Source organism: Furipterus horrens, unplaced genomic scaffold (genome assembly GCF_987537825.1).
Source record: "Furipterus horrens unplaced genomic scaffold, mFurHor1.1.pri manual_scaffold_12, whole genome shotgun sequence".
Taxonomy (NCBI): domain Eukaryota; kingdom Metazoa; phylum Chordata; class Mammalia; order Chiroptera; family Furipteridae; genus Furipterus; species Furipterus horrens.
The window spans coordinates 54,792,536-54,820,511 of record NW_028327182.1 but is presented as its reverse complement, the minus strand read 5'-3'; the positions used below and the strand labels follow the sequence as shown (position 1 = coordinate 54,820,511).

The 27,976-nt window shown below is 39.7% G+C and overlaps 1 protein-coding gene and 1 pseudogene across 4 annotated transcripts in view; one reads left to right on the top strand and one right to left on the bottom strand.

The window, feature by feature from the left end:
- Nucleotides 1–27,976, bottom strand: part of FARP1 (FERM, ARH/RhoGEF and pleckstrin domain protein 1) — a 370,189-nt gene that overhangs the window by 95,193 nt on the left and 247,020 nt on the right. For all 4 annotated transcript variants that reach the window (XM_090258835.1, XM_090258837.1, XM_090258833.1 and 1 more), the window contains one exon: nucleotides 20,400–20,504. In XM_090258835.1, the coding sequence (XP_090114961.1) occupies nucleotides 20,400–20,504 (105 nt within the window). The remainder of the gene's footprint in view (nucleotides 1–20,399; nucleotides 20,505–27,976) is intronic.
- On the top strand, nucleotides 95–18,834 carry LOC149996208 (pumilio homolog 3 pseudogene; annotated as a pseudogene).

Sequence of the window (27,976 nt, the reverse complement as noted above, 5' to 3'; positions counted from 1 at the left end):
CAAAGAAAATGAAGAACCTGAGACAAACAAATAAAAAATGAAGGGGAGTTCCAGAAGACTCAGAGTGTCTGGGATAGAGAAGTTTGAACCAGTCATGGGAAAAGCAGAAATAGAGGGAACCAGAGACGATGTGAACATGACACTGTTCAGGGAACATGACAATGTGCTGAGATCTGAAGGGGAAGAGAGTAAGAAGAACAGATGAAGACACAGTAAAGACACTTGTCTAGATGCCTGAAGTGAAGGATACCAACATGGCTATAGAGCATGGGTGGTGGGTCAGGAAGGGGTCAGACCCCACAGAGGTCATGTTAAGAGTCTTCATCTTTACCCTAAGAACAATGTAAAGGGTTTAAGCATGGGGATGATCCAACCTGATGTGAACTTTAAAAACATTAGTCTGGAAGTGTGAGAATAGATGGGGAGAGCCAGAATATACATTTTTTTCAATTACAGTTTACTTCCAATATTATTTTGTATTGGTTTCAGGTGTCCAGCATATAGGGTTCCCCACAATATTTTCAGTACCCACCTGGCACCATATATACTTATTGCAATATTATTGACTATATTCCCTATGCTGTACTTTACATCCTGTGACTGTTTTGTAACTACCGATCCGTACTTCTTAATTGATAAAGGGCTTTTTTTAAGAAGCGTGGCTGTGAAGGAGGAGGAAGACAAGAGGCTAGCAGTATAGAGGGTAAAAAAAAAAAAAAAAAAAAAAAATCAAATAATGGCATTGTTTATTTGCTTGCTTTTAACAGGAAAGACCTGGGTACTTTTAAAAAGGGGCGAGACTGAAAATATGAGCAAGAAGAGATAACTGATGTCCTAAGGGACTGGAAATGATGTGACAATATAGCTCTAAAACAGAGGGCAATGACTTGAGTTAGAAAAGAAGAATCCTTCCGTTGCGGGGAGAGAGAAAGACAGAAATGTTAATGATAAATTAAGTGTACATTTCTTTGTTGGGAAGATAAGAAAGTTCCCTCCCAAAGCCTTCTGTTTCTCCTGTAAAATCTGAGAGTTGGTGAATTGAGGCATGTGGAGAAGATTCAAAATAGTCATGTTGCATGAGACATTGAGTTAAGTAGTGGATTCCGGTGGGATTTCCCAGGGCTGCTAAGTGCATACTCATGCACCTGCCATCCTGTGCTCTTTTGGCCTCCACGGCTGCCTCAGGAGACCATTTTTGAGATCTTTCACTATTGCCAATTCTGCCTCAGAATCTGCCTAAACTCTGCAAACCACTCAGGACAAAACAACTATGCTCTGGCAATGTAGTTGCCGATTATATGAACTGTTTTAAAACTACTTTCTTCTGTTCTTGGAGTTTCTGAGGAAAGCATCAAATACAAGCACCAATTTGAGGCAACTGAGCATGTGGTTTTTAGAACATGTAGTTCTAGAAACATTAGACTAGCCTGAATTGGCCCATTTGGTAGAGTTCTGCAGCAATAACACCACAAGGCATTGATCACAAATAAACTGGCCTGGGTGAGAACATTGAGCCTACATGAACCTCTCCATTTACCAGTTAGATTGATATTTGCAGAGCTGAGAGAAAAGGTCTTGCACAAATATACTATACATGGATGATCTAGAAGGAGCTCTTTTCATTTCTAAGAAGAAAAATAGGGTTGCTACTGCTTGACTAGGGTTAAACACTGAAGTTTGACATACAGGGAGGGCCACTGGGAAGCACTGGAACTGAATCAGATCACCTTAGACAAATCACTTGTTCATTCAGCCTAAGCAGAATAGAAACACATTTCAGATGAGTTAAAAAGACATCAAAGCACCACAATCTTTCTTTCCCTGCCAATATACCTCTAAAGGGTCACAACTGTAATGGTGTATCTTGAACCCTACCCACTACCCCTTCAGCTGAGCCATACACTGTTGCTCTGTCTAAAACCACGCCGCTCATCTCCAGAATACAACTATATAACCACATTACTTGACTGTAAAGAGATTTGGTTAAACTGAATGAACTTCTTGAAACTGAATTCCCAGTGAGTAGGGCTTACCAGATCAAGGAACTTCCCAGCTGAAGTTTGAAGAGTTTGCTAGGGTTGCCATGACAAAGTACTACAAACCAGGTAGGCATGGACCACAGAAATTTATTTCCTTACAGTTTTGGAGGCTCAGGGTGTTGCAGGTTTCGTTTCCCTTGAGGTCTCTCTCATTGGCTTTATAGATGGCTGCCTACTGGCTATGTCCTCATATAGTCTTCCTTTTATGAACACATGCCCCCGGTGTTTCTCAGGTATCTCCAAGTTTCTTCTTCTAAAAATGACACCAGTCAGTCATGCCCAGTATGGCTCAGTTGGTTGAAACATAGTCTCACAGACCAAAAGGTTGTGGGTTCAATTCCCAGTCAGGGAGCATACCTAGGTTGTGGGTTCTACCCCTGGTGGGGGTGCATGTGAGAAGACACCCAATTGATGCTCTCTCTTTCTGTTTCTTTCTCTCTCTCCCTCCCTTCTTCTCTCCATTTCTTAAAAAATAACATAAGTCAGATTGGATTATGGAGCACTCTAATGATCTCATTTTAACTTAATCACCTCTTTAAAAGCACTCTCTTCAAGTACAGTCACATCCTGAATTACTGGGCATTAGAGTTTCAACACATAAATTTTGGGAGGGTAACAGTTCAGCCTACTAAAGCTATCTTCCACAATTTGGTTTCAATACAGCTTTCCAGTTGCAATTCCCCCTGCTTACATACATTATATTCAGGCTCCCTATTTTCCTCCAATCCCGTTAATATTATTTTCCCCTTTGGAATGTGCTCTCTGCACTGAAATACTGTTAGTTGAGAAGAAATGTTTTAGTGCCTTGGTATCAAAGGCAAGGCAAGATAAATCACTGTTCCCAAAGTTGTTCTCTTCTTTCCCTCAACATTTTTGCCCCTATTATTTTGGTGAGTGATGTTTTAGGTGGAGTTTTTAGGCAACTGAAATATTTGAGGTATTTTGGAAAGGGTCTTATTAAAAGAGAGTCTTGGTCTTAAGTCCTTGCTTTTCATCACCTTGAATACTTCTTGCCAGTCCCTTCCTGCCTGCAAAGTTTCTTTTGAGAAATCAGCTGTTAGTCTTATATGCACCCCTTTGTAGTTAGATTTCTGCTTTTCCCTTGCTACTTTTAAGATTCTCTCTTTATCTTGAACATTTGGCATTTTAATTCTGATGTGTCTTGGTGTGGTCCTTTTTGGGTCTAGCTTGTTTGGGACTCTGTGCTTCCTGGACTTGTATGTCTATTTCCTTCACCAAATATGGAGAGTTTTCCTTCACTATTTTCTCACATAAGTTTTCAATTTCTTGCTCTTCCTCCTCTCCTTCTGGCACCCCCATGGTTTGGATGTAGGCATGTTTAAAGTTGTCCAAGAGGTTCCTAAACCTCTCCTTATTTTTTTCAATTTTTGTTTTCTCATTCTGTACTGGTTGACTGTTGTTTTCCTCCTTATGTTCAAAATCATTGATTTGAACCCCAGTTTCCTTCCCTTCACCACTGGTTTTGTGTGGATTTTCCTTCGTTTCATTTAGCATAGCCTTCACTTCTTCCCTTATGTGTCTGCCGTACTTAAGCATATCTGTCAATCCTGTGATCATCTCTATCACCAGTGTTTTGAACTCTGCGTCTGTTAGGCTGGCTGTCTCCTCGTTTGTTAGGTTGGCTATCTCCTTGTCACTTAGTTCTCCCACTGGTACGTTGATCCGTTCCCCCTTTTGGGCCACACTTCTCTGTCTCCTCATCTTGACAGGCAGCTATGTTTGTTTGCCTCTGTGTCTTAGGTAGAGCTGTCACTTCTGTTATGTTGTTAGGGGCGGAGCCTTAGGCTTCCTCGTCAGTAGAGGGAGACCTGTTTCACCATGTTGTGGTGCTGTATGTGGGGGAGGGGTCTGAGAGGGAACAATGTCGCTTGTTTAGCACTCGCCCCTTTTCCAGGCACTTCTCCCACTTTGGGACTGGCGCTTCTCTAGTTGTTGCCGTGGCCGTTGTTTCCAGAGTGGGTGGGTCTGTGGGTGTTATAGGTCCATGGGGGCCCTTTAAACAAGTGGACTCTGCTGAGAGACAGGCAGTTTCTTTCTCTGCCCCAACCCCCAGTGCTTTGCACAGTCAGAAGCAATGAGGCTTAATTTTACCTGGCACTGGGACTGTGAGCTGCATGGTCTGGTGAGGAGTTGGGAGTGCTCTACAGGTGTCCCTCCACACTTTTTAAAACGTGTGAATGCACTTTCCACCAGCTTGCCTCTGCCTGCTGGTCTGCTGCTGCCGTCACCACACCACATCCTCTCCGCCTCTCCTACTTGTCTGGATGAGTGCAGTAGTCTCTCTATATCATGATTCACTTATTGCAACCTCATTGTATCATGGAATTTTAAAAAATATTATATTTAATTATTTATCAGATTTTTCACTATATCGCAAGATTTTGCGGTACTGTATATGTATGTTGTTAAAGTTACATAGGTTTAAGAGTGTAGAATATGTTTAAGAACATAAGTAGTGTTTATAAAAGTGTGGAAAAGGTTAATAAGGGAGTGGGAAAGGTTAATAAGGACTGGAAATGGTTTATAAATGTGCGAGAAGGGTTTATAAAGCCTTAAAAAATATATAACTACTAAAATAAATGTAAGGTTTCTACTTCACGGATTTTCACCTATCGCGGGGGTGGGGGATCTGGAACATAATACCCGCGCTAAGTGAGGGAATACTGTATTTCTTCTTTATATCGTGTTTGTTGGATGTCTATGCAGCTCGATTTCCTGGAACTTCTGGTTGTCTCTAGTTTTGAGGTAGTTGTATTCCTTCTCAGTTGTGGAGGGAGATGCAGCGTGTCTGTCTAGGCCTCCATCTTGGCTGGAAGTCTCCTCTGTTCTTGTTTGTTTAGTTACATTCTTAGATAAATTGTTGATACTTATGTATTTGTTGCCATTCTATTGTGTATAGTTTTGGTCTTCTTTTTCTTAAATAAGTCCCTTTAACATTTCATATAATAATGGTTTGGTGATGATGAACTTCTTTAGTTTTTTCCTGGTCTGCAAAGCTCTTTATCTGCCTTTCAATTGGCAAATATGATATCTTTTCTGGGTAGAGCAATCTTGGCTGTTAGTCAAGTCTTTGAATATTTCTTGCCAATCCCATCTAGCCTGTTACAGTTTATTCTGAGAAATCAGCTGACAGTCTTATGGGAATTTCCCTATAGGTACCTGTTTTTCCCTTGCTGCTTTTAAGATTCTTTCTTTATCTTTAACCATGACAATTTAATTATGATGTGTCTTGGAGTGGTCTCTTAATACCCTTTTTGTTTGGGACTCTCTGTGGTTCCTGGACTTACAATGTCTACTTCGTTAATGAAATTAGGGAAGTTTTCTTTCATTACTTTTTCAAATAATTTCAAATTTCTTGCTTTTCCTCTTCTCCTTCTGGCACCCTGATGATTAGAATGATGGATCGCTTAAAGTTACACTGTCTTCGTTTTGGGGTGATTGTTTTTTATTCTTGTTCTTATTGTTTGTTTTTGGCTTTCTTTCTCTTTTACAATTAAAACAAATTTTTGTTCAATTACAGTTGTCCCCTTTTCCCCTAGAGGTTCTCCCATGACCTGCTCACCCCCACCTCTCTCCCACAGTCAATCCCCATACAGTTTTCCATTTCAATGGGCCATTCATACTAATTCCTTGACTAGAACCTTACCCTTCTTTACTCCCTTCTCTCCCTGCCCCCTTCCCTCTGGTCACTGTCAATCTGTTCTTGTTTCCATGCTTCTGGTTCTATTTTGCTCATTTATTTGTTTTGTTCATTAGGTTCCTATACTAGGTAAGATCATATGGTATTTGTCTTTTGCTGCCTGGCTTATTTCACTAAGCAAAATACTCTCCAGTTCCATCCATGCTGCTGCAAAAGGTAGGAGTTCCTTCTTTCTTTCTGGTGCGTATTATTCAATTGTGTAAATGTACCATAGTTTTTTGATCCACTCATCCACTGATGGGCACATTTAGGCTGTTTCCAGGACTTGGCTATTATAAATAGTGCTGCTATGAACACATGGGTGCATAGGTTCTTTTGAATTAGTGTTTCAGGATTATTTGGGTATAATCCCAGCAGTGGAATCGCTGGGTCAAAAGGCAGTTCCATTTTTAGTTTTTTGAGAAAATTCTGTACTGTTTTCCACAGTGGCTGCACCAGTCTGCATTCCCACCAACAGTGCACTAGGGTTTGCTCCTCTCCACACCTTCACCAGCACTTGTTTGTTGATTTGTTGATGATGGCCATTCTGACAGGTGTGAGGTGGTATCTCATCGTGGTTTTAATTTGCATCTCTCTGATGACTAGCGACGTTGAACATCCTTTCATATGCCTATGGGGCCTCTATGACCTCCTTGGAGAAGTGTGTGTTCAGGTCCCTTGCCCATTTTTAATTGGATTGTCTCTTCCTGGTGTTGAGTCATATAAGTTCTTTCTATATTTTGGAGATCAAACACTTCTCTGAGGAATCATTGGCAAATATGTTTTCTCATAAAGTTGGTTCCCTTTGCATTTTGCTGATGTTTCCCTTACCTGAACAGGAACTTTTTAGTTTGATGTAGTCCTATTTCTTTGTTCTTTCCTTTATTTCCCTTGCACTAGGAGATACGTTGATGAAAATATTGCTACATGGGATATCTGAAATTTTACTACCTATGGTTTCCTCTATGACTTTTATGGTGGTGTGGCTTATATTTATCTGTTTTATCCATTTTGAGTTTATTCTGGTGTATGGTGTTAAGTTGGTGCTCTAGTTTCATTTTTTTTTTTTTTCATGTCTCTGTCTATTCTGCCAATGCCATTTGTTGAAGAGGTTATTTTCATTCCATTTCATGGCCCTGCCCCCTTTGTCAAATATTAATTGACCATAGAGACCTGGCATTATTTCTGTTCTCTCTATTCTATTCCATTGATCTATATGACTATTCTTATGCCAGTACGAGATTATTTTGATTGCAGTGGCCTTGTAATATTGTTTGATATCAGGTATCATGATTGCTCCTACTTTGTTCTTCTCTCTCAAGATTGCTGAGGCTATTCAGGGTCGTTTTTGGTTCCACATAAATTTTTGAAATATTTGTTCTAGATCTGGAAAATAGGTCATTGGTATTGTAATCGGGATTGGGCTTAATCTATAGATTGATTCTGGTAGTATAGACATTTTAATGTTAGTCTTCCCATCCAGGAACACGGTATATACTTCCACTTATTTATATCTTCCTTAATTTCTTTCTTCAGTGTTCTGTAGTCTTCCGGGTACAGGTCTTTTACCTCCTTGGTTAAGTTTATTCCGAGGTACTTTATTTTTCTTCTTGCTATAGTAAATGTGATATTTTTCTAGTTCCTATGTTTGATATTTCATTGTTGGTGTACAAAAATGCATTTGATTTCTGAATATTGACTTTGTATCCTGCTATTTTGCCAAATTCATTAATTAGGTTGAGTAGCTTAGGGGCAGAATCTATAGGGTTTTCTATGTACACTATCATGTCGTCTGCAAATAATGACAGTTTTACTTCCTTCTTTCCAATTTGGATGCCTTTTATTTCTTTTTCTTCTCTGATCACTGTGGCTAGAAGTTCCAAAATTATGTTGAATAGAAGTGGAGAGAGTGGACATCCTTGTCTTGTTCTTGATCTTAGGGGGAAAGCTTTTATAAAGTATTTGCTTACTGTGTATGATGTTGGCTGCAGTTTTCTCATATATGGCCTTTATTATGTTGAGGTATTTTCCCTATATTCCCACTTTGCTGAGCATTTTTATCATAAGTGAGTGTGGTACTTTATCAAATACCTTTTAACACCTACTGATATGACCATATGATGTTTTTCATTTTGTTTATGTGGTGTATTACATTTACTTATTTGTGAATATTAAACCATCCTTACATCCCTGGAATGAATCCCACTTGACCATGGTGTATGATCTTTTGATTGTATTGCTGGATTCAGCTTGCCAATATTTTGTTGGGGATTTTAGCATCTATGTTCATCAGCAATATCTGCCTGTAGTTTTCTTTCTTTGTTGTGTCTTGACCTTGTTTTCGAATCAGGATAATACTGGCCTCAAAAAAGTTTGGGAGTCTTCCTCTTCTTGTTTTTTTTGGAAAAGTTTGAAGAGGATAGTAGTTCATTCCTAAATGTTTGGTAAAATTTGTCTTTGAAGCCATGTGGTTCTGGGGCTTTTGTGTGCCGGGAGTTTTTTGATTACTGCTTCAATTTCACTAGTTGTTATCAGTTTATTAAGGCTTTCTCTTGCTTCGTGACTTCGTTTTGGAAGATTTTCTGCTCCCATAAATTTGCCTATTTCACCCAGGTTGTCAAATTTATTGTCATATAGTTGTTCTTACAATCCTTTGTATTTCTGTAGTGTTTGGTTGTGATTTCTACTCTTTTGTTTCTGATTTTATTTATTTGGGTCCTCTATTTTCTTGATGAGTCTGGTTAAAGGCTTGTCCATTTTGTTTATCTTTTCAGAGAACCAGCTCCTGGTTTTATCAATCCTTTGAATTGTTCTTATATTCTCTATGTCATTTAATTCTGCTTTGAGCTTGGTTACTTCCTCTCTTCTACTCACTCAGGGCTCTGTTAATTGTTGTTCCACTAGTTCTTGTAGATGTAGGGTTAAGTTGTTCACTTGAAATTCTTCTGCCCAATTTAGGTAGGCCTGTATTGCTATGAACTTCCTTCTCAGGACTGCCTTCACTGTATCCCATAGGTTCTGGGCTGTTGTGTGTTCATTTTCATTTGTATCCAGAAACCTTTTGATTTCAACCTTGATCTCATTGTTGAGCCATTCATTACACAGGGGAACAGTTTTTAACATAATGCCTGTTGATTTCGATTTTTCAGCTGTTTTAGACTTAAATAGGCATGCTGATTTCAAAACTGCAGTTCGTTTTCTTCTATCACGTCAAGTTTTTCTCTACAGCTTATCTTTTTTTAAACATTAAATTTGAGTAGTATCTTTTCATGTTACCTAACTCTTTTTTTAAAAAAATAATTTATTTGTTTATTTATTTATTTTTATAGAGAGAGGAAAGGAGAAAGAGAGAGAAACATCCCTGTGTGGTTGCCTCTCACTCGCGCCCCCAACTGGGGACCTGACGTGCAACCTAGTCGTGTGCACTGACTGGGAATCGAACCAGGCTGACGCTCAATTCACTGAGCCACAGCAGCCAGGGCTCTACAGCTTATCTTAATGCGACCACTCTAGGCTGGATTGAGCCTGGATAGAGGGAAGCACTAGTGCTCTCCTATTGGCTAAGAGCAAACCTCCCTTGAATGGAGATTGTTGGGAGACAGACCTTAGAGACCAGTGACAGGTTCATAATTGTCTAGGCTATTCAGTTACACATGAGACAGTGTGGTGAGAGGTTGTGTGCTGATCTATATAGTGAATTGTACTCTGAAGTGTAGTCCAAGTTTTTGTCTGTATGCAAAGAGTTAGCAGAATTAATTTTTTTATTTACATACGTACTTATTTCCTTTCCTTCAAATCACATCTGCCTCTATTTCTCATCATGAGTGCCTAAACAACCCTGATTTGTTTTGTTATATCTGTGGTAGTTTCACCATTCCCAGTCAAAGGACAAACATCAGCACATTTGTCAGGCAAGCCCATTTTGCATATTTTAAAGTAAAACGTGGTGATCAAAATAAGTCTTCGGCCCCTCACAAGGTGTACAAGCAGTGTGTCGAGAGTTTACGGATGTGGACAAAGGGAACACATGATAAATTGCCATTTGGTATACCTATGGTTTGGCGAGAGCCCAGTGATCATTCAAGTGACTGTTACTTTTGTAGAGTGAAAACATCAGGATATAACAAGAAAAATTAATGTAAAATAGAGTATTCTAGTCTACCATCAGCTATATGCCCAGTGCCTCATTCAGCTGAAATCCTAGTGCTAGTTTTCATTGAACTACCCTCTTTTGAAAAACAGGAGTATGGTGAAGAACTAAGTGACAGCAATGATGAAGACTTTGAGATTGAAGATGACTCAGTTCGTAAGGGATTTGATCAGCATGAGTTGAATGATTTGGCATGAGACTTGAGACTATCCAAAAAAGGCTTCGGAACTTCTAGCATCAAGACTGCACAAGAAAAACTTGCTTGAAAAGAAGCAAAGGTATCCTACTTTCGATCAAGAGGAAGTGCATTTCTGCAGTACTTTCAAAGTGATGGTGGCTTTGTGTATTGCTGTAACATACATGGTCTAATGAAGCAATTGGGAATTTCAATCTGTAACACAACTGAATGGCGACTGTTCATCGATAGCTGTAAGTGGAGCTTGAAGTGTGTCCTCCTCCACAATGGCAATTTATTTGGTGTAGTCCCAATTGACCATTCAGTTTACTTTCATGAAGGATATGAAGACATAAAGAGAGTCATTGATCTGTTGCAATATCACAAGCACAACTGGATCATCTGTGTTGACCTTCAAATGGTCTGCTTCCTTCTTGGTCAGCAACGTCGACACACCTTGTTTTCTGTGTATGTGGGAGAACAGAGTTCATGAGAAGCATTGGGTGGAGTTGAATTGGCCTCCAAGATCTGACCTCAAACCTGATGATCCAAACATTCTACATGAGCCACTTGTTGACAGAAAGAACATTATCTTCCAACCTCTGCACATAAAACTGAGTCTCATGAAGCAATTTGTGAAAAAGCTTTGCCAACTGAAGGAGATTGCTCCAAGTATCTCATTTTGCCATTTCCTAGCCTGTTGTTTGAAAAGATAAAATACCTTAATATGTATGTTTGGTAGCAGAACTTTACTACTTATATACAATTTGACTTACAGTAACAATATATAGCCTTTCTATGAATAAAATAACTCTATAAACAAACAATATATTAAGGTAAGTTTTTCTTTATTTTCCTTTGTATGTACATTTTGTATGATTTTTGGGACAAAGGGAGGGTATCCTGTACCTTAAAAAGTTGATGTGATAGAGAAAAAATGGGTCATTTTTGGATTCAGATGCCAAAAGTTAGTCAAAAACAAGTGTCAGATCTAACCTCAATGAAAACTGTCTTCCCCAGTGTTATTTAATAACATGTTATTCAGACTCCATGAATTTGAATGTTTTTGAGTATTTTACTTGAGGTTGATTTCTAGGTTCAAGCCATTGTGATCTGAGAAGATGCCTAATATAATTTCCATTTTCTTGAATTTGTTGAGGCTCTGTGTCCTACCATGTGGTCTATCTTTGAAATTGTTCCATGTGCATTTGAAATGAATGTATATTTGATACTTTAAGGTGAAAGGTGATATATATATCAATTAAGTCCATTGGTTCTAGAGTGTTGTTCAGTGCCACAATATCCTTGGTATTTCTTTGCTTGAAAGATCTGTCCATTGTCAACAATGGGGTGTAAAAATCCTTTACTATGAGTGTGCTGCTGTCAATATCCTTCTTGAAGTCCTCCAAGATTTTCCTTATATATTTGCTCCTATGTTGGATACATACATGTTAACAAGGGTTGTATCTTCTTGATGGATTGTTCCCTTAAGTATTATGAAATGACCTTCTTTGTTTCTTGTTATGGCCTTTGTTGTGAAGTCTGTTTTGTCTGATATAAGTATTGCTACCTGAGCTTTTTTTTCATGTCCATTTGCTTGAAATATTATTTTCCATCCCTTCACTTTTAGTCTGTGTAGATCTTTTGTTCTGAGGTGGGTCTCTTGTAGACAGCATATATGTGGGTAATGTTTTCTTATCCATTCACCTATCATATCTCTTTTGACTGAAGCATTTAATTCATTTACATTTAAGGTTATTATTGATAGGTACTTATTCACTGCCACTTTTCCCCTTTGTACCTGTGTTCCCTACCCCCACCCCTCTTTCTCTCTCTTCACCTTCTTAAAGCAGTCCCTTTAGCATCTCTTGCAATGCTGGTTTGGTGGAGATGTATTCTTTTAGCCTTCTTTTGTCTGGGACACTCCTTATTTTATCTTTCATTTTGAATGAGAGCATTGTTAGGTACAGTAGTCTTGGTTGTAGGCCTTTGCTTTTTGTTGCTTGGAATATTTTTCCCATTCCCTTCTGCCTTGTAGTGTTTCTGTTGAAAAATCAGCTGATAGCCTTATTGGGGCTCTAATGTATGTTATTAGCTGTTTCTCTTTTGCTGCCTTTAGGATTTTGTCTTTCTCTTTGAAGTTTTGCCATTTTAATCATGATGTGTTTTGACTTGGGCCTATTTGGGACCCTCTGTGCTCCTGGAGTTGTGTGACTTTCTCTCTCATCAAGGTAGGGAAGTTTTCTGTCATTACTTTTTCTAACAGGTTTTCTATCCCTTGCTCCTCTTCTTCTTTTGGTATCCCCATGATATGGATATTATTACATTTAATGTTGTCCTGCTGCTCTCTTAAACCCTCTTCAGTCTTTTTCAGTCTTTTTTCATTTTGTTGCACTGTCTAGGAATCTTTTTCTACTTTCTCCTCCAGCTCACTGATCTGATCCTGTGCTTCATCTGGCCTGCTTTTGATTCTTCTACTGTGTTCTTCAATTCAGAAATTGTATTCTTCATTTCCTCCTTGTGCTTATTGATAGTTTCTATGTCCTTCTTTTTTTTTTTTAATGTGTTTTATTGATTATAATATTACATTTGTGTCAATTTCCCTTCCCTCTGCTCCCCTCCACCCGGTGGCCCCCCTCCCTCCAGTTGTCCCCCCCTTTTAGATCATGTCCATTAGTTGTGCATACAGTTCTTCTCTACCTCTCTCTGTCTATTCCATTCCCTCCTACCATGATCCTTAATGCCTATATCATCTCCCTCCCTCTCCCCATTCCCCCTCCCCGTTGACCTCCCCCCAACATGTTCCCCATACCCATAGCTCTCTTTCCAGTCTCGTTGCCTGTTTAGTTTGCCTTTGTTTCAATTCCCTAGCTTCTGTTGTTTCTTGTGATGCAGTTTTCATTTTAGATTTCATTGTCTTGATCCTCCTTTTTCTAAACCAGTCCCTTTAACATCTCATACAACAATGGTTTGGATCTAACGAACTCTTTCAGTTTTATTTTGTCCTGGAAACACTTTCTCTGTCCCTCTACTCTGAATGACAATTTCGCTGGATAGAGTATTCGTGGTTGTAGGTTTTGGATTTTCATTACTTTGAATATTTCTTGCCAGTCCCTTCTTGCCTGCAGGGTCTCCCTTGAGAAGTCAGCTGATAGTCTAATTGGGACCCCTTTGTACGTAATTCTTTTCTTCTCTCTTGCTGCTTTTAAGATTCTCTCCTTATCTTTAATCCTCGACATTTTGATTATAATGTGTCTTGGAGTGGTTCTCCCTGGGTCCAGCTTCTTTGGAACTCTCTGTGCCCCCTGGACCTGCAAGTCCATTTCCCTCCCCAAGTCTGGGAAGTTCTCCTTTATTATATTTTCACTCAATTTTTCAAGTTCTAGTTCATCTTCCTCGCTCTCTGGCAAACCAATGATTCTTATGTTGGGCCTTTTATAGCTGTCCCAGAGGTTTCTGATCCTCTCATCGTTGCTTCCCATTTCCTCTCGCTGCATTGGTTGACTGCTTGTTCCTTCTCCATATTCCGGTTTGTTGAAATGAACTCTGGATTTTATTTCCTCACCATCTGTCTCGTATGTGGTTTTGTTCCTTTCGTTATGAGTGTTTTTCGCTTCTTTCTCATCTTTTTCCAAATCTTTTGTGAATTCTGTAAGCCACCTGATAACAATGGCCCAGAACTGAGCATCTGACAGGTTTCTTATCTGTTCATCTGTCAGGTTCTCCATCTGTTGCCTGGTGAGCTGTGCCACCGGGATTTCTATAGTTGTCTGCCTCATTTTGACAGATGCGTTTTGTTTTCTTGGGCCGGCTGTAGGGGGCAGTGCCTGTGTACGCGTCACAATCCAGTGACCGGCGCCTGTCCGCGATCTATTTCGCAGCCCTGTGGCGCTTTCTTTGGGGGCGGGGGTCCAAGGTGGATTCACACAGTTGTTCCGCTAGGAGACCGGGATCCGTCCTCCCGCCCCCCTGGGCCTCACTGTTCAAGGCGATGTGGTGGCTGCTTTCCCCAGCGTTGGGGTCGCAAGCTGCCGGGGGTTCGACTGCAGCCGGGGTTGTTCTCCCCGCCGCTGTCCCAGGTGCGACCGCAAACAGCTCCGCCCCCTTTCTCTCGTCCTACCTGCCCAAAGAGCGCCGCTGGTTTATAACTTCATATGTTGGGCTTCCGTGTAGTTTTATTTTCTGGAATTTCTAGTTATCCTTTGTTTTGAAGTAGTTGTATTCCTCTCTAGTTGTAGAGGGAGACCTAGCGCGTCCGTCTAAGCCTCCATCTTGGCCGGAAGTCTCTATGTCCTTCTTAATGCTGGTGTAGTTCTCAGTAAGTTCCTTGTAGTTTCCCTGGAGTTCTTTCTAGTTTCCCTGGAGTTGTTTGTAGTTTTCTCTGACCTTGCTGAACTCACTGAGTTTCCTTATAACCATTAATCTGAAGTCAGTGTTTGATAGCTTGCATGACTATATTTCATTTAGCACTCTTTCCGGGGATTCCTCTTTTTATTTCACTTTTGGGGACTGTTTCTTTGTCTCTCCATTTTAGGTGACTCTTCTTGTTTGTTTCTGCTTCTATATTTATCTGTTTTGACTTCCTGTCTTCATGGTGTGATAATCTGTGGTAGGCCACCACTTTGTTCTCTTTCTGGATCTGCCCCTGGTGATGTCAGATTGTGTCCCAGTCTGGGTCTAGGCAGCTAGTGCCAGGCCTGGCGCCCCATAGCAAGAGGTATAGGTGGCTAGGGGCTCACTGAGGCTAGATGTTGCTTTTTTGAGAACATTTAGGAAGTTGTGAAGCATGAGCGAACACCAGTCATTCATATGGAAAAGCAGCTTGGGCGAGCCCATTAGTCAGGTGGGATGGAGTCTCTTATGATCTCCAGGGTGGGGCAAACAGTGTTAGCCAGGTTGATGGAATCTCCATATATGGAACCAGCTTGCCGGCTCTGTGGCTCTGTTGGCGAAGGGTTCAGAAAAGGGACTATGGCTGGCCTTTCTCTCTGAGAGAAGGCTGTCCCCCAGCATTTGCCATGATGCCAGACAGTTCACTTTCTCCTTGTATGCCACTGATGCCTTTTAAGCTGCTACCCCAGTACTGGAGCTCAGGGGGAGTGAGTGTGATCAAGTCAGTGTATGCGTTCTTTAAGAGGAACTGCTTGGGGCTCCAGAAATTTCTTCCACAAACACAATCACTGCTGGTTTTTGCAGCCCGAAGTTATGGGGGTTTATCTTCCTGGCACTGGAACTCTGGGCAGGGGGGCCTGGTGTGGGGTTGGGACTCCTTGCTCCTGAGATATCCCTCCCAAATTTTTATGTACCACATGTATATGTGGGAGCAGCCAGTTCTGCATCTCTGCACCTCCTACCAGTCTGGATGGATGTGGTTTCTTTAGTTCTGTAGTTGTCATACTTCCATCAACTCGATTTCTGAAAGTTCCGAGTGATGGTTGTTCTATATTTTAATTCAAATTTTTATGTGATTGTGCAAGGTGGCAAGCTGTGTTTACCTATGCTGCCATCTTCGTACATATTTCTTGCTGTCACTTTATATCATTTGTTTCTAAAGGATGAAGGTTGATGACAGTGTAGGCATAAAATAATTCTAAGATGAATAAAGGAATTTCAAATCTGATTTTGCTTTCTATAGTCATTTGTTCTATCATTTAAAGGAATGGGAGTCAGGGAGGCTTAGATTTAAAGTAAACACTAGAAAATGCAAAGAGTGTTTGGAGATAGGAATAAGTTAAGAAAACACAATTTGCACCCAATTTTGATTATATCACACATTTGCTAACTCATCACCTACCTCCTCTTCTCCTGTCTGTTCTTCGTTCTTTGCAGTACTCTCTTCCCTGGCTTTGTGATGTTTTCCTCTGCTCGTTTTTCTCCTCTCTATCTTTACCTTCTTTGAGGGTCTGTCCTTGCCTGTCCATCCTTTAAACACTGATGTTCCACTCTTGCCTCGTTTGCACTTTTTATATTCTCATCTAGTTTCAGAGATAAATTACTACTTAAAATAACTGTATGATGCTTGAATTTCAGCTCAGATCTCTTTTCAGTACTCCAGGAGATACACATACTGGTACTGCACACTGGACATCACTGAAATGTTCTCTGATGCCCTCACCTCTTCACGTCTGTGATGGAGCTTATGTTCTTATCTTTTTATGAACATGGTCTCTCTGAGGCTTTCATTCTCCAGTGACTGGTGCTACTTCCATCCAAATGGTGAAGTGGGAAAACCCATCTACACTGAGCCCTCTTTTCCTCACAAGTCCATTCATTCAATCATATTACTAACCACTCCCTACCTACCCCCCAAATCCCTTGAATTCATCCACCTCCCCCAGCACCTTCTCCTACCTGAAATGCTGGAAGCTCCTGAAAGAGTTCCTGACTCCAGTCTTGGTCTTTTCTCATATGGCTACAGTTCTCTTTCTAAGCCATTCATCACATCATATCATGTTCCCTTTAGAACACATTCATAACTTCCCAAACATATTAGCCTGGTATAGAACTGTGCCATCCCCACACAATAGCCACCAGCTATGTGTGACTGCTGAGCACTTGGAATATGGCTAGTCTGTGTCAGATACATACCAGATTTGAAGACAGTATGAAAATATGTAAAATATCTTATTTATAGTTTATGATATTGATTACGCGTTGAAGTGATAATGTTTTGGAATATATTAAATTAAGATATCTTTAAATGAATTTCACTTTTTAAATCATTTTTAACATAACTGCTAGAAACTTTGAAATTACATATGTGGCTCATATTTCTATTGGATAACAATGGTATAAAAAGTCCTTACCTTTGAACTACATGTGTGCGAGTTGCTGTGATGGAAATCAAATTAAAAAAAAAAAAAGAATTCACAGGAAAAGGTACAAAGACATCTCCAGAAAAGAAAAGATTTTATAAAAACAATGATTCCGGTTCTTCAAAAACATTCCCAAGAAAAGCTGTTAAGGACGATGGACCTAAAATCATATCTAAGAACTTTCAGAAAAGTGCCACAAAACCAGGGAAAAAAGGTGTGAAGCAGTTCAAAAATAAGCAGCAAGGAGATAAAATACCAAAGAACAAATTCCAGCAAATAAATTCCACAAGAAGAGAAAATTCCAGCCAGACAGTAAAAGTGATGAGTCAGCTGCCAAGAAACCCAAATGGGATGATTTCAAAAAGAAGAAAGAGCTGAAGCAGGGCAGACAACTCAGTGACAGAACCAACTATGACACTGTTGTTTGAGCAAAGCAGATTTGGGAGATTGTAAGAAGAAAAGACTGTGACAAAGAAAAAAGAATGAAGTTGATAAGTGATTTGCAGAAGTTGATTCAAGGAAAAATTAAAACTATTGCATTTGCACATGATTCAACTTGTGTGATCCAGTGTGACATTCAGTATGGCAATGAAGAACAGAGAAAACAGGTTTTTGAAGAACTGCGAGATGATTTGGTTGAATTAAATAAAGCTAAATATTCCAGAAATGTTAAGAAAATTCTCATGTATGGGAGTAAACCTCAGATTGCGGAGATAATAAGAAGTTTTAAAGGCCACCTGAGGAAGATGCTCAGGCACAAGGAAGCCTCCGCCATCATGGAGTACGCATACAACGACAAAGCCATTTTGGAGCAGAGGAACATGTTGACAGAGGAGCTGTATGGCAACACATTTCAGCTTTACAAGTCAGCAGATGACCCAACTCTGGACAAAGTATTAGAGGTACAGCCAGAAAAACTAGAGCTTATCATGGATGAAATGAAACAGATTCTAACTCCAATGGCCCAAAAGGAAGCTGTGATTAAACACTCACTGGTGCATAAAGTATTCTTGGACTTTTTTACCTATGCACCCCCAAAGCTAAGATCAGAAATGATCGAAGCCATCCGTAAGGCGGTGGTCTACCTGGAACACACACATGATGGCGCCAGAGTGGTCATGCACTGCCTGTGGCATGGCACGCCCAAGGACAGGAAAGTGATTTTGAAAACAATAAAGACATGTTGAAAAGGTGGCTAATGGCCAATACTTTCATTTGGTTTTATTGGCAGCATTTGATTGTATTGATGATACTAAGCTTGTGAAGCAGATAATCATATCAGAAATTATTAGTTCCCTGTCTAACATAGCAAATGACAAATATGGAAGGAAGGTCCTATTGTAGCTACTAAGCCCCAGAGATCCTGCACATACAGTACTAGAAGTCATTGAAGTTCTACAGAAAGGAGATGGAAATGCACACAGTAAGAAAAATCCAGAGATTCAACGCCGAGAGCTCCTAGAATCCATCTCTCCAGCTTTGTTAAGCTATCTGCAGGGTCACGCTTAAGAAGTGTTGCTAGATAAGTCTGCATGTGTGTTGGTGTCTGACATCTGGGAGCTGCCCTTGTAGACATTCAGCCTGCCATGAATGCCGTCGCCAGCTTGGCAGCAGAACTGCATCCTGGTGGCAAAGATGGCAAGCTTCACATTGCAGAACATCTTGCAGGACATCTTGTTCTGAAGTGGTTAATAGGGCAAGATAAAAAGATGAAAGAATATGGAAGAGAAGGTTGTTTTGCAAAAACCCTCGTAGAGCATGTTGGTATAAAGAACCTGGAGTCCTGGGCTAGTGTGAATCAAGGGGTCATTCTTCTTTCTAGCCTTCTTCAGAGTTCTGATCAAGAAGTCGCAAACAAAGTCAAAGCTGGACTGAAAAGCCTGATTCCCGCATTGGAAAAAAACAAGAACACCAGCAAAGGAATAGAAATGCTACTTGAAAAACTGCCAGTATAGATGGAAACAATTAACAAGATGGAATTATTTTTCTCTTCTGATCTGTTTTCCCATTGTGGAAAAGGGCTGCGGTCCACCTTACTGGTAATTTGTGTGCTCTGTATGTGTGTTCTTTGCATAAGAATTTATTTATTAAAAAAAAAAAAAGTCCTTACCTTTTTTTTTTTTTTTTACTTTTTTCCATCTTTAATCTTCTACTTATAATTCACATTGATTGTCTGAGAGTCCTTACCTTTCAATCCACTCTTTCTCGATTCCTTCACCAGAGCCCTCTTCCCCGTCTACACTCCATCTGATTTGAAGGTTCTTAAAGGGACCACTTGCCTTCTTCTCTTTGTATATGGGGTATCTCCTCTCCCCAGAACATTCTATTAGGTCAACTTCTATTGGCCTCAAAGGATTCAGTTTTGCAATATCTGGGAAGTATTTCCTGAAAACCAATGTTGTTTGTTGCCCCCACTGTCCAATGCTCTCTGGCTCCAGTGGAGCACCTGTCACTTGCCCTGTAGTGGTCACTGAATAAATCTGATGCCCCATCTGAATTATACATTCTCTGTATCTTACTATTATTGGATCTCCAGTGCAGTGGCTAGCAAAAGCTCTAGGTACTCAGCATTAATGAAAGAATAAACAGAAGTACAATCAATGAACTTATAGCCTAAAAGGGTGTCTAATAAAAGGTAGATTGGATACAACCTGAAAGTGTCATTAGCCAAAAGAGATTTAAAAACAAAACAAAATAAAACAAAACAGTAAACTACATTCTAAAAAAACAGGGTGGGGCAGAAGTAGGTTTACAGTTGTCCATATGGAAAATTACACAATAATTAATACTAATACAAGAATAAACTGTTTTGTGTAATTACTCTGTAAATCTACTTTTGTCCCACTGTGTATTTAGCAAACTTTGAAATGGTCAAACCCATGGATTAGGCAAGTCCATACCTTTGGATCTAAACTACTGAAATTCATGGCCATGAGTGCAAATACAAATGTACTAGTACGCTCACTGTAGCATCATTTGTAACAGCAAAAGGTGGGAAACAATCTCAATATCCCATCATTTACAATAGAGGTTGTCAACTACGGCATATACTTTCACTGGAATTGTGTGAAACTATTTAAAAAGAAGGAAGTGAATTCTATTTATGTCCTGAAAAGAAAAGATCTCCATGATATTTTAATGGGGGAAGGTATGAAAACTACAGATGTGTGTGTGTGTGTGTGTGTGTGTGTGTGTATGACACATCTCATATCAGCATATTTCAAAAATATGTATTTATGTATACATATACACAGACTTTGATCAGATGTCTGCGCAAGAAACTGGTAATGGTGGTCCTGGAGGGAGAGATGTGGGGAAAAGGTGAGAGGTTGACAGTCTTCACTGTGTATTCTCTTTGAATTTGCTAATGCTGTCACCCATTATTTTCAGAAAAAGATGAAAAGTGCTATGGGTGTTTTTCTTCTATATATTTCTATATGGTCATGGAAAGGTCCCAATTACTCCCTTCTCCCAAGTCAAACAATAAATAAAATAGCAAGATCAATATGATATCACCTACCGTGATCTTTTTGTGGTCAGGAAACTCGAGGCCAAAATAGTCACCTTCCACAAGGTTGAGGTGGTTGCAAACTGCATCCAGCAACACTTTCCCTGGGGCTCTTTGCTGGGAACAGAAACAAGAGAAGTTACGCACTCTGAGACAGGCAGGAGTACAGAGAGTTTCAAGATACCTGTCCCTGCCACACACACTGTGTCCCCTGTTACTAACATCTTGCATTAGTGCAGCAATTTTCAACCGGTGCATTGCATGAATTTTTAAAACATGCAATACCTGACTATTTAGTCAGGGGTACAGACCCCTTTTCCCTTAGGTTGTCAAATAAAAAATGGCAATAGCCAACACAATAGCCATCTAATGTGCAGGAATCAAAATTATACCTATTTTTTGTCAGATTGGCAAAAAAAAATTTTTTTTGGTTGCCACAGAATTTTAGTAATTAGTTTATGTGTGCCAATAGATAAAAAAGGTTGAAAATCACTACATTACTGTTGACATATTTGCTATAATTATTGAGCCAATATGTATTGATACATTACTATCAACTGAAGTCCATTGTTTACAGTAGTGTTCACTCTTTGTGTCGTATAGTTCTATGGGGTTTGACAAATATATAATATCATATATCCACCATAACAGTACCAATAATCCTAAAAATCCATTGTGCTCTATCCATTCCACCTTTACCCCCTCCTCCCTAAGCCCTGGCAACCACTAATCTTTTTACTGTGTTTATAGTTTTGTCTTTTTAAGAATACCATGTAGTTGGAATTACAAAGTATGCAGACTTTTCAGACTGGTATCTTTCACTTGGCTATGTATATTTAAGCTTCCTTCCTATCTTTTCATGACCTGATAGCTCATTACTTTTTTTACTGAGCATTATCCCATTCTCTGGATGGACCACAGTTTGTTTATGTATTCAGCTATTGAAGGACATCTTGGTTGCCCAAGTTTTGCAATTATGAATACAGCTGCTATAAATATTTGGGTGTAGGTTTTGTGTGGACATAAATTTTCAACTCATGATCCCATTCCCTTTTTATGACCATTGAAACCCTGACCTGTGCCTCTCTCTTCCATGAATATAGAATTTATGGCTTTCTTCTCTAGGTTTCTATAGCACTTTGTGCAGATTCTCATCTAGACTAAACATACATTGAAGATAAAGGCAATATTTTATTAATCCCCGTATGCACAATGCTCAAGACCAGCCAATTTTATTAAAATGAATGAGTCAAGAAGTTTCTCATTGTGCTATATTATATATAGATAAGTAGCTATGAGTCTGTCTCCCTAATTAAATTCTGAATTATTTATTCACCTTTTTATTCCTACTGCCTAACAAAGCACCTGGCACTCAATCAATGTCTGCTAAAGTCAGTCCTACACTGTATCTGTAAGGAAACGGAATATGATATATAATAACTAAATTTCTACCCTAAAAGTTTAGAATCATATGCGTTGGTTTCTCTTCATTATCCAGTGGACTCCTAATGACTCACCAGTAAAATAGATCCAACTCCACTACATCAAACACTGAAAGAAATTTTTTTCAAAGACATGATCATCTCCAGTTACCACTCTTCTAGTTTCACCTCCCCTCTGAGAAGAGCAGAACATTTAGGAACCAATTAGCAAACCAGTAGACTAGCTGACAAGCGCAATGATGAGCATGTCCATTAGCCTGCCCCAGTGTAAGCTCAGAAGCCATCAAAGATGCTTCAGTATCCAGCAATAAAGCATCTTTGTTTTTAACAGATACCAATTTATGTTCCCATAATTCCTCATCATTAAAATCTAGAAGATACTCACAGCTATCTGTGAGATAGCGAGCAATATTTTCCATGGAGAATCCCAAATTCACCAGGCTTTCGACTTAGAATGCCTGGTCCAAGGGTTACTGGTTGAGTCATTTCATTGCCCTGATGGATGGCAGGAGTAACGTGATTGAATGTAAACCCCATTCTCTTCTGTCAAACATACCCTCCCTCCCCCATACACCAGCATTTATCCAGTGGACTTAAGAGCCACATGGATTACAGGTCACCAATCTTATTTTTCATCTCTTTGCTGCAGCACTTTGCCCTACTGAGTCATGCTGAGAGCACTTGGGAATTCTTCAGCCAGGCTAAGCAGGGTCCTGGGTTCAAGTTCTCAGACCTGCCTACAAAGAGCTTACATGAGTAACCGATACACAGCTCTTTGTTCTAGGTCCTTCTCTCTGTCCAGTAAATTCTGAAGGCATTAATAAAAACATAAACACGAGCCCAGAGCTACGAAGTTGGGGAAGCATTCCTGTATGATATGTTTTTTAAAGAGAAGATCACATGCCAGTTTCACAATCTTCTTTCTCACAATACACTTTTTAATTCTATTTTATTGATTATGCTATTAGTTGTCATGATTTTTTCCCCTTTGCCCCCCTCGACCCAGACTCCCCCTCCTTCAGGCAAATCCCGTGCCATGTCCATGGGTCATGGGTATAAGTTCTTTGGCTACTCTATTCCCTATACTGTACTTTACATCCCCATGGATATTCTATAATTACCTATTAGTACTTCTTAGTCCCCTCATTTCCTCACCCATTCCCCCATACCCCTTCTTATCTGGCAACCATCAAAATGCTCTCCTTATCCACGATTCTGTCTCTGTTCCTTTTGTCTGCTTAGTTTGTTTTTAGATTCAACTGTTGATAGATATGTATTTTTGCCATTTTATTGTTCATCATTTTGATCTTCTTTTTCTTAAATAAGTCCCTTACACATTTCATATAATAATGATTTGGTGATGATGAACACCTTTACTTTGTTTCAGGTCTGGGAAGGTCTTTATCTGTCCTTTAATTCTAAATGATATCTTTGCTGGGTAGGGCAATCTTGGCTTTAGGTTGCTGCTTTACATAATTTTGAATATTTCTTGCCAATCCCTTCTAGTCTGCAAAATTTCTTTTGACAAGTCAGCTGACAGTCTTATGGGAACTCCCCTGGGATAACTAACTGCTTTTCTCTTACTGCTTTTAGGATTCTCTCTTTATCTTTAACCTTTGCCAAGTTAACTATGATGTGACTGGGAGTGGGCCTCTCTGTGTTCCTGGACTTGTATGTCTATTTCCTTCACCAAATTAGGGAAGTTTTCTTTCATTATTTTTTCAACTAGATTTCCAATTTCTTGCTCTTTCTCTTCTCTTTCTGGCATCCCTGCAATGCAAATGTTGGATTACTTGAAGGTGTCCAAAATGCTGCTTATATTATCCTCATTTTTTTGGATTCCTTCATTGTTCTGATTGGTTGTTTTTTACTTCATTGATTTCATTCTTGGCTTCATACATTCTCCTGTTGTTTCCCTGTAAACTGTTCTTTATTTCAATTTGTGTATCCTTCATTTCTGACTGGATCTTTTTTATGCTGTAGAGGTCCTCACTAAGTTCCTTGAACATCCTTATAACCAGTGTTTTGAACTCTGCACCTGACAGATTGCTTATCTCCATTGTGTTTAGCTTTTTCTGGAGCTTTAATCTCTTATTTTATTTGGTCAATGTTTTTTTTGTCCCCTCATTTTGGGAGCCTCTTTGTGTTTGTTTCTAAGTATTAGGTAGAGCTGCTGTGACTCCATGTCTTTGTAGCGTGCCTTAATGTACTAGGTGTCCTGTAGGGACAAGTGGCATAGCCTCTCTTATCACCTAAGCTGGGTACTTGAGGTGTGCCTTTCCTGTGTAGGGCTGAGTACACTCTCCTTTTGTCACTGAGCTTTGGTTGCTGTTAATAGATCAATGGGAGGGATTTACCCAGGCCAGTAGCTGCAAGGATTGGCTGTGACCACTGACCACCAAACTAGGCCTCCGTGGAGGATTGGCTGTACAGGGGCAGAGGTGGTGGTGCTCCGACATGGTCTGTAGCTGTACCCTGGGTGCACTGGCTCTGGGGTTTCCTGGTGGTGCACAGAAAGACCAACCCCACCTGTATTTTGCTACCCTGCCTGAGTGATAAAGCAATCTGAGATGGCTGCTACTTGTGCTGGGCTTGGAGATTCCCAGGTGAAGCCAAACTGTTAATCTAGGTTGGCTGCTGCTACTGCTGGGCCAGGGGCTCACTGAGGCTAGCTGTTGCCTGCTCAAGAGGATTTGGGAAGTTGTGCAGCATGAACCACAATCAGCCATTCATTCATATGGAAAAGCAGCTTGGTTAGGCTCATAAGTTGGGTGTGGAAGACTCTCTGGAGATCTCCAAGAGGGATCAACAGTGTTAGTCAGGTTGATGGAGTCTCAGATATTTCACCAGCATGCCAGCTCTGTGGCAGTGGGGGCAGGGGGGTGGTTAGAAAATGGACAATGGTCTCTGCTTGTCTTGATGCCAGACACTTCAGTTCCTCCCTGTATAGCACTGGTGACTTTCAAGCTGCTACCCCAGTGCTGGAGCTCAGAGAGAGTAAGTCTGAGTAGGTGAGTCCATGTATGGATTCTTTAAGAGGAAGTGCTTGGGACTACAGAAGTTTCTTCCACCAACTCAATCCTAACGATTTTTGTAGCCAGAAGTTGTGGGGACTTATCTTCCTAGCTGGGGGCCTGGTGTGGGGCTGGGACTCCTCACTACTGAGATATCCCTCCTGAATTTTTATCCACCTCATGTGGGTGTGGAATCAGCCTATTCCACATATGCACCCTTCCTACTAGTCTGGATGGATGTGGTTCTTTAATTCCATAGTTGTCAGACTTCCATTGAACTTGATTTCTGACATTTCTGAGTGATGGTCGTTCTACATTTTAATTCTAATTTTGATGTGGCTGTGTGAAGAGGTGTGTTATATCTGCCTATACCACCATTTTGACCGGCAGTCCCCTCTCACAATTCTTGACATTTCCTGTTTGTTAAAATATGACCTACCAATTATATGACCAACTGGCAAGCATTCAGATTTCCCAAGAATACCTGAAAATCAATGAATTTGAGAACTTCATCTAGACTTACAGTCTGGGAAATAAGACTTCACAATTTAGTGTTGGAAGTCCAAACAACAACAACAACAACAAATCATTATACAATGGATGTTTCAATAGACATGATGTTCAACTAAGCACCTTGAGGAACAAACTGAGATGAGGTGGACTTCCCACTTGAACTGGGTCCTTTACTGAGTCAGCAGAGATATGTATCAAGCATATCTCAGTAAAACTAAGAGGCTAGAAATAGATGCTTGAAATCCAGTTAATAAAAAACATAAATCTGGTCTCAATTATTTTTTTCCCATTTTTAACTGTTGTTATATTACAGTTTTACCATCCTCCCCGCATTGCTCTCCCTGGCCCCACCCTCCTCCCCCCTCTCCCACAGTCAATCCCCACCCTATTGTCCATGTCCATGGGTAATCTACATGAGTTTCTTGACCAGACCCTTCCCCTTCTTTCCTCCTTTTTCTCCCCCTTTCTTTCCTCTGGTCACTGTCAGTCTGTTCTTTGTTTCCATTGCTCTGGTTCTATTTTGTTCATTTGTTTTGTTCATTAGGTTCCTGCATTAGGTGAGATCATATGGAATTTTTCTTTGGCCGCCTGGCTTATTTTACTAAGCATAATACTCTCCAATTTCACCCATGTTGTAGCAAAAGGCAGGAGTTCCTTCTTTCTTTCTGCTGATAGAATTCCATCATATAAATATACAGTCTTTTGATCCTCTCATCCACTGATAGGCACTTAGACTGTTTCCAGCATTTGGCTATTGTAAATAGCACTGCTGTGAACATAGGGGTGCACAGGTTTTTCTGAATTGGTGTTTCTTCAGGTATAATTTCAGCAATGGAATCGTAGGATCAAAAGGCAGTTCCATTTTTAGTTTTTTGAGGAAATTCCATACTGCTTTCCACAGTGGCTGTACCAGTCTGTGTTCCCAACAACAGTACACTAGGGTTCCCTTTTCTCCACATCCTCACCAGAGCTTGTTGTTTCTTGATTTTTTTCATGATAGTCATTCTGACCAGTGTGAGGTGCTATCTCATTGTGGTTTTAATTTGCATCCTCTAATGGCTAGTGACATTGAGCATTCTTTCATATACCTATGGGCCCTCTATATATCCTCCTTGGAGAAATGTACATTCAGGTCCTTTGCCTATTTTTAATTTGATTATCTGTCTTTTTAGTGTTGAGTTGTATAGGTGCTTATATTTATTTTGGAGATCAAACTCTTGTCCAATGTATCATTGCCTAATATGTTTTCCCATATGGTTGGTTCCCTTTTCATTTTGCTGATATTTTCTTTAGAAGAGCAGAAACTTTTTAGTTTGATACAGATCCATTAGTTTATTCTTTCATTTCCTTTGCTCTCGGAGTTATATTAGCAAAATTAATGTTGAGTGGGATATCTGAGATTTTACTGCCTATGTTTTCCTCTATAACATTCATGGTGTCATGGCTTAATTTGTCTTTTATCCATCTTGAGTTGATTCTGGTGCATGGTGTGTTGGTGTTCTAGTTTCATTTTCTTGTATGTCCCTGTCCAGTTCTCCCAACACCATTTATTGAAGAGGCTATTTTCACTCCATTGTATGCTCCTCCCCCCTTTGTGAAATATTAATTGACCATAGAGACCTGGGTTTATTTCTGGGCTCTCTATTCTGTTCCATTGATGTATATATCTGTTCTTATGCCAGTACCATACTGTTTTGATTACTTTGGCCTTGTAATATAGTTTGATATCAAGTATTCCGATTCCTCCTACTTTGTTCTTCTTTCACAAGATTGCAGAGGCTATTTGGGGTCATTTTTGGTTCCTTATAAGTTTTTCAAGTATTTGTTCTAGATTTATGAAATATGTCATTGGCATTTTATTAGGGATTGTACTGAATCTATCAATTGTTTTGGGTAGTATGGACATTCCAATGATGTTGATTCTTCCCATCCATGAACATGGTATGTGATTCCATTTATTTGTATCTTCCTTAATTTGTTTCTCCAGTGTTCTGTAGTTTTCCGAGTACAGGTCTTTTACTTCCTTGGTTAAGTTTGTTTCTAGGTACTTTACTTTTCTTTTTGCTATAGAAAATGGGAGTTTTTTCAGGTTTCTTTCCCTGATATTTTATTGTTGGTGTACAGAAATGCCTCTGATTTCTGAATATTGATGTTGTACCTTGCTATTTCTCCAAATTCACTTATTAGGTTGAGTAGTTTTTTTGGAGGAGTCTATAGGGTTTTCAATGTACACTACCATGTCTTCTGCAAATAAGTTTTACTTCCTTCTTTCCAATTTGGGTACTTTTGATTTCTTTTTCTTGTCTGATTGCTTCTCCTTCTGGCACCCCTATCGTTTAGATGTTGGCACATTTAAAGTTGTCCCAGAGGTTTCCAAGCCTCTTCTTACTTTTTTCAATTCTTCTTACCTCATTCTGTACTGATTGACTGTTTTTTTCTTCCTTATGTTCCAAATCATTGATTTGATCCCCGGTTTACTTCCCTTCACCATTGGTTCTGTGTAAATTTTCCTTCGATTCATTTACAATAGACTTCACTTCTTCCCTTATGCATTTGCTGTACTTAAGCACATCTGTCAAGTCTGTGAGCATCTTTATTACCAGTGTTTTGAACTCTGTGT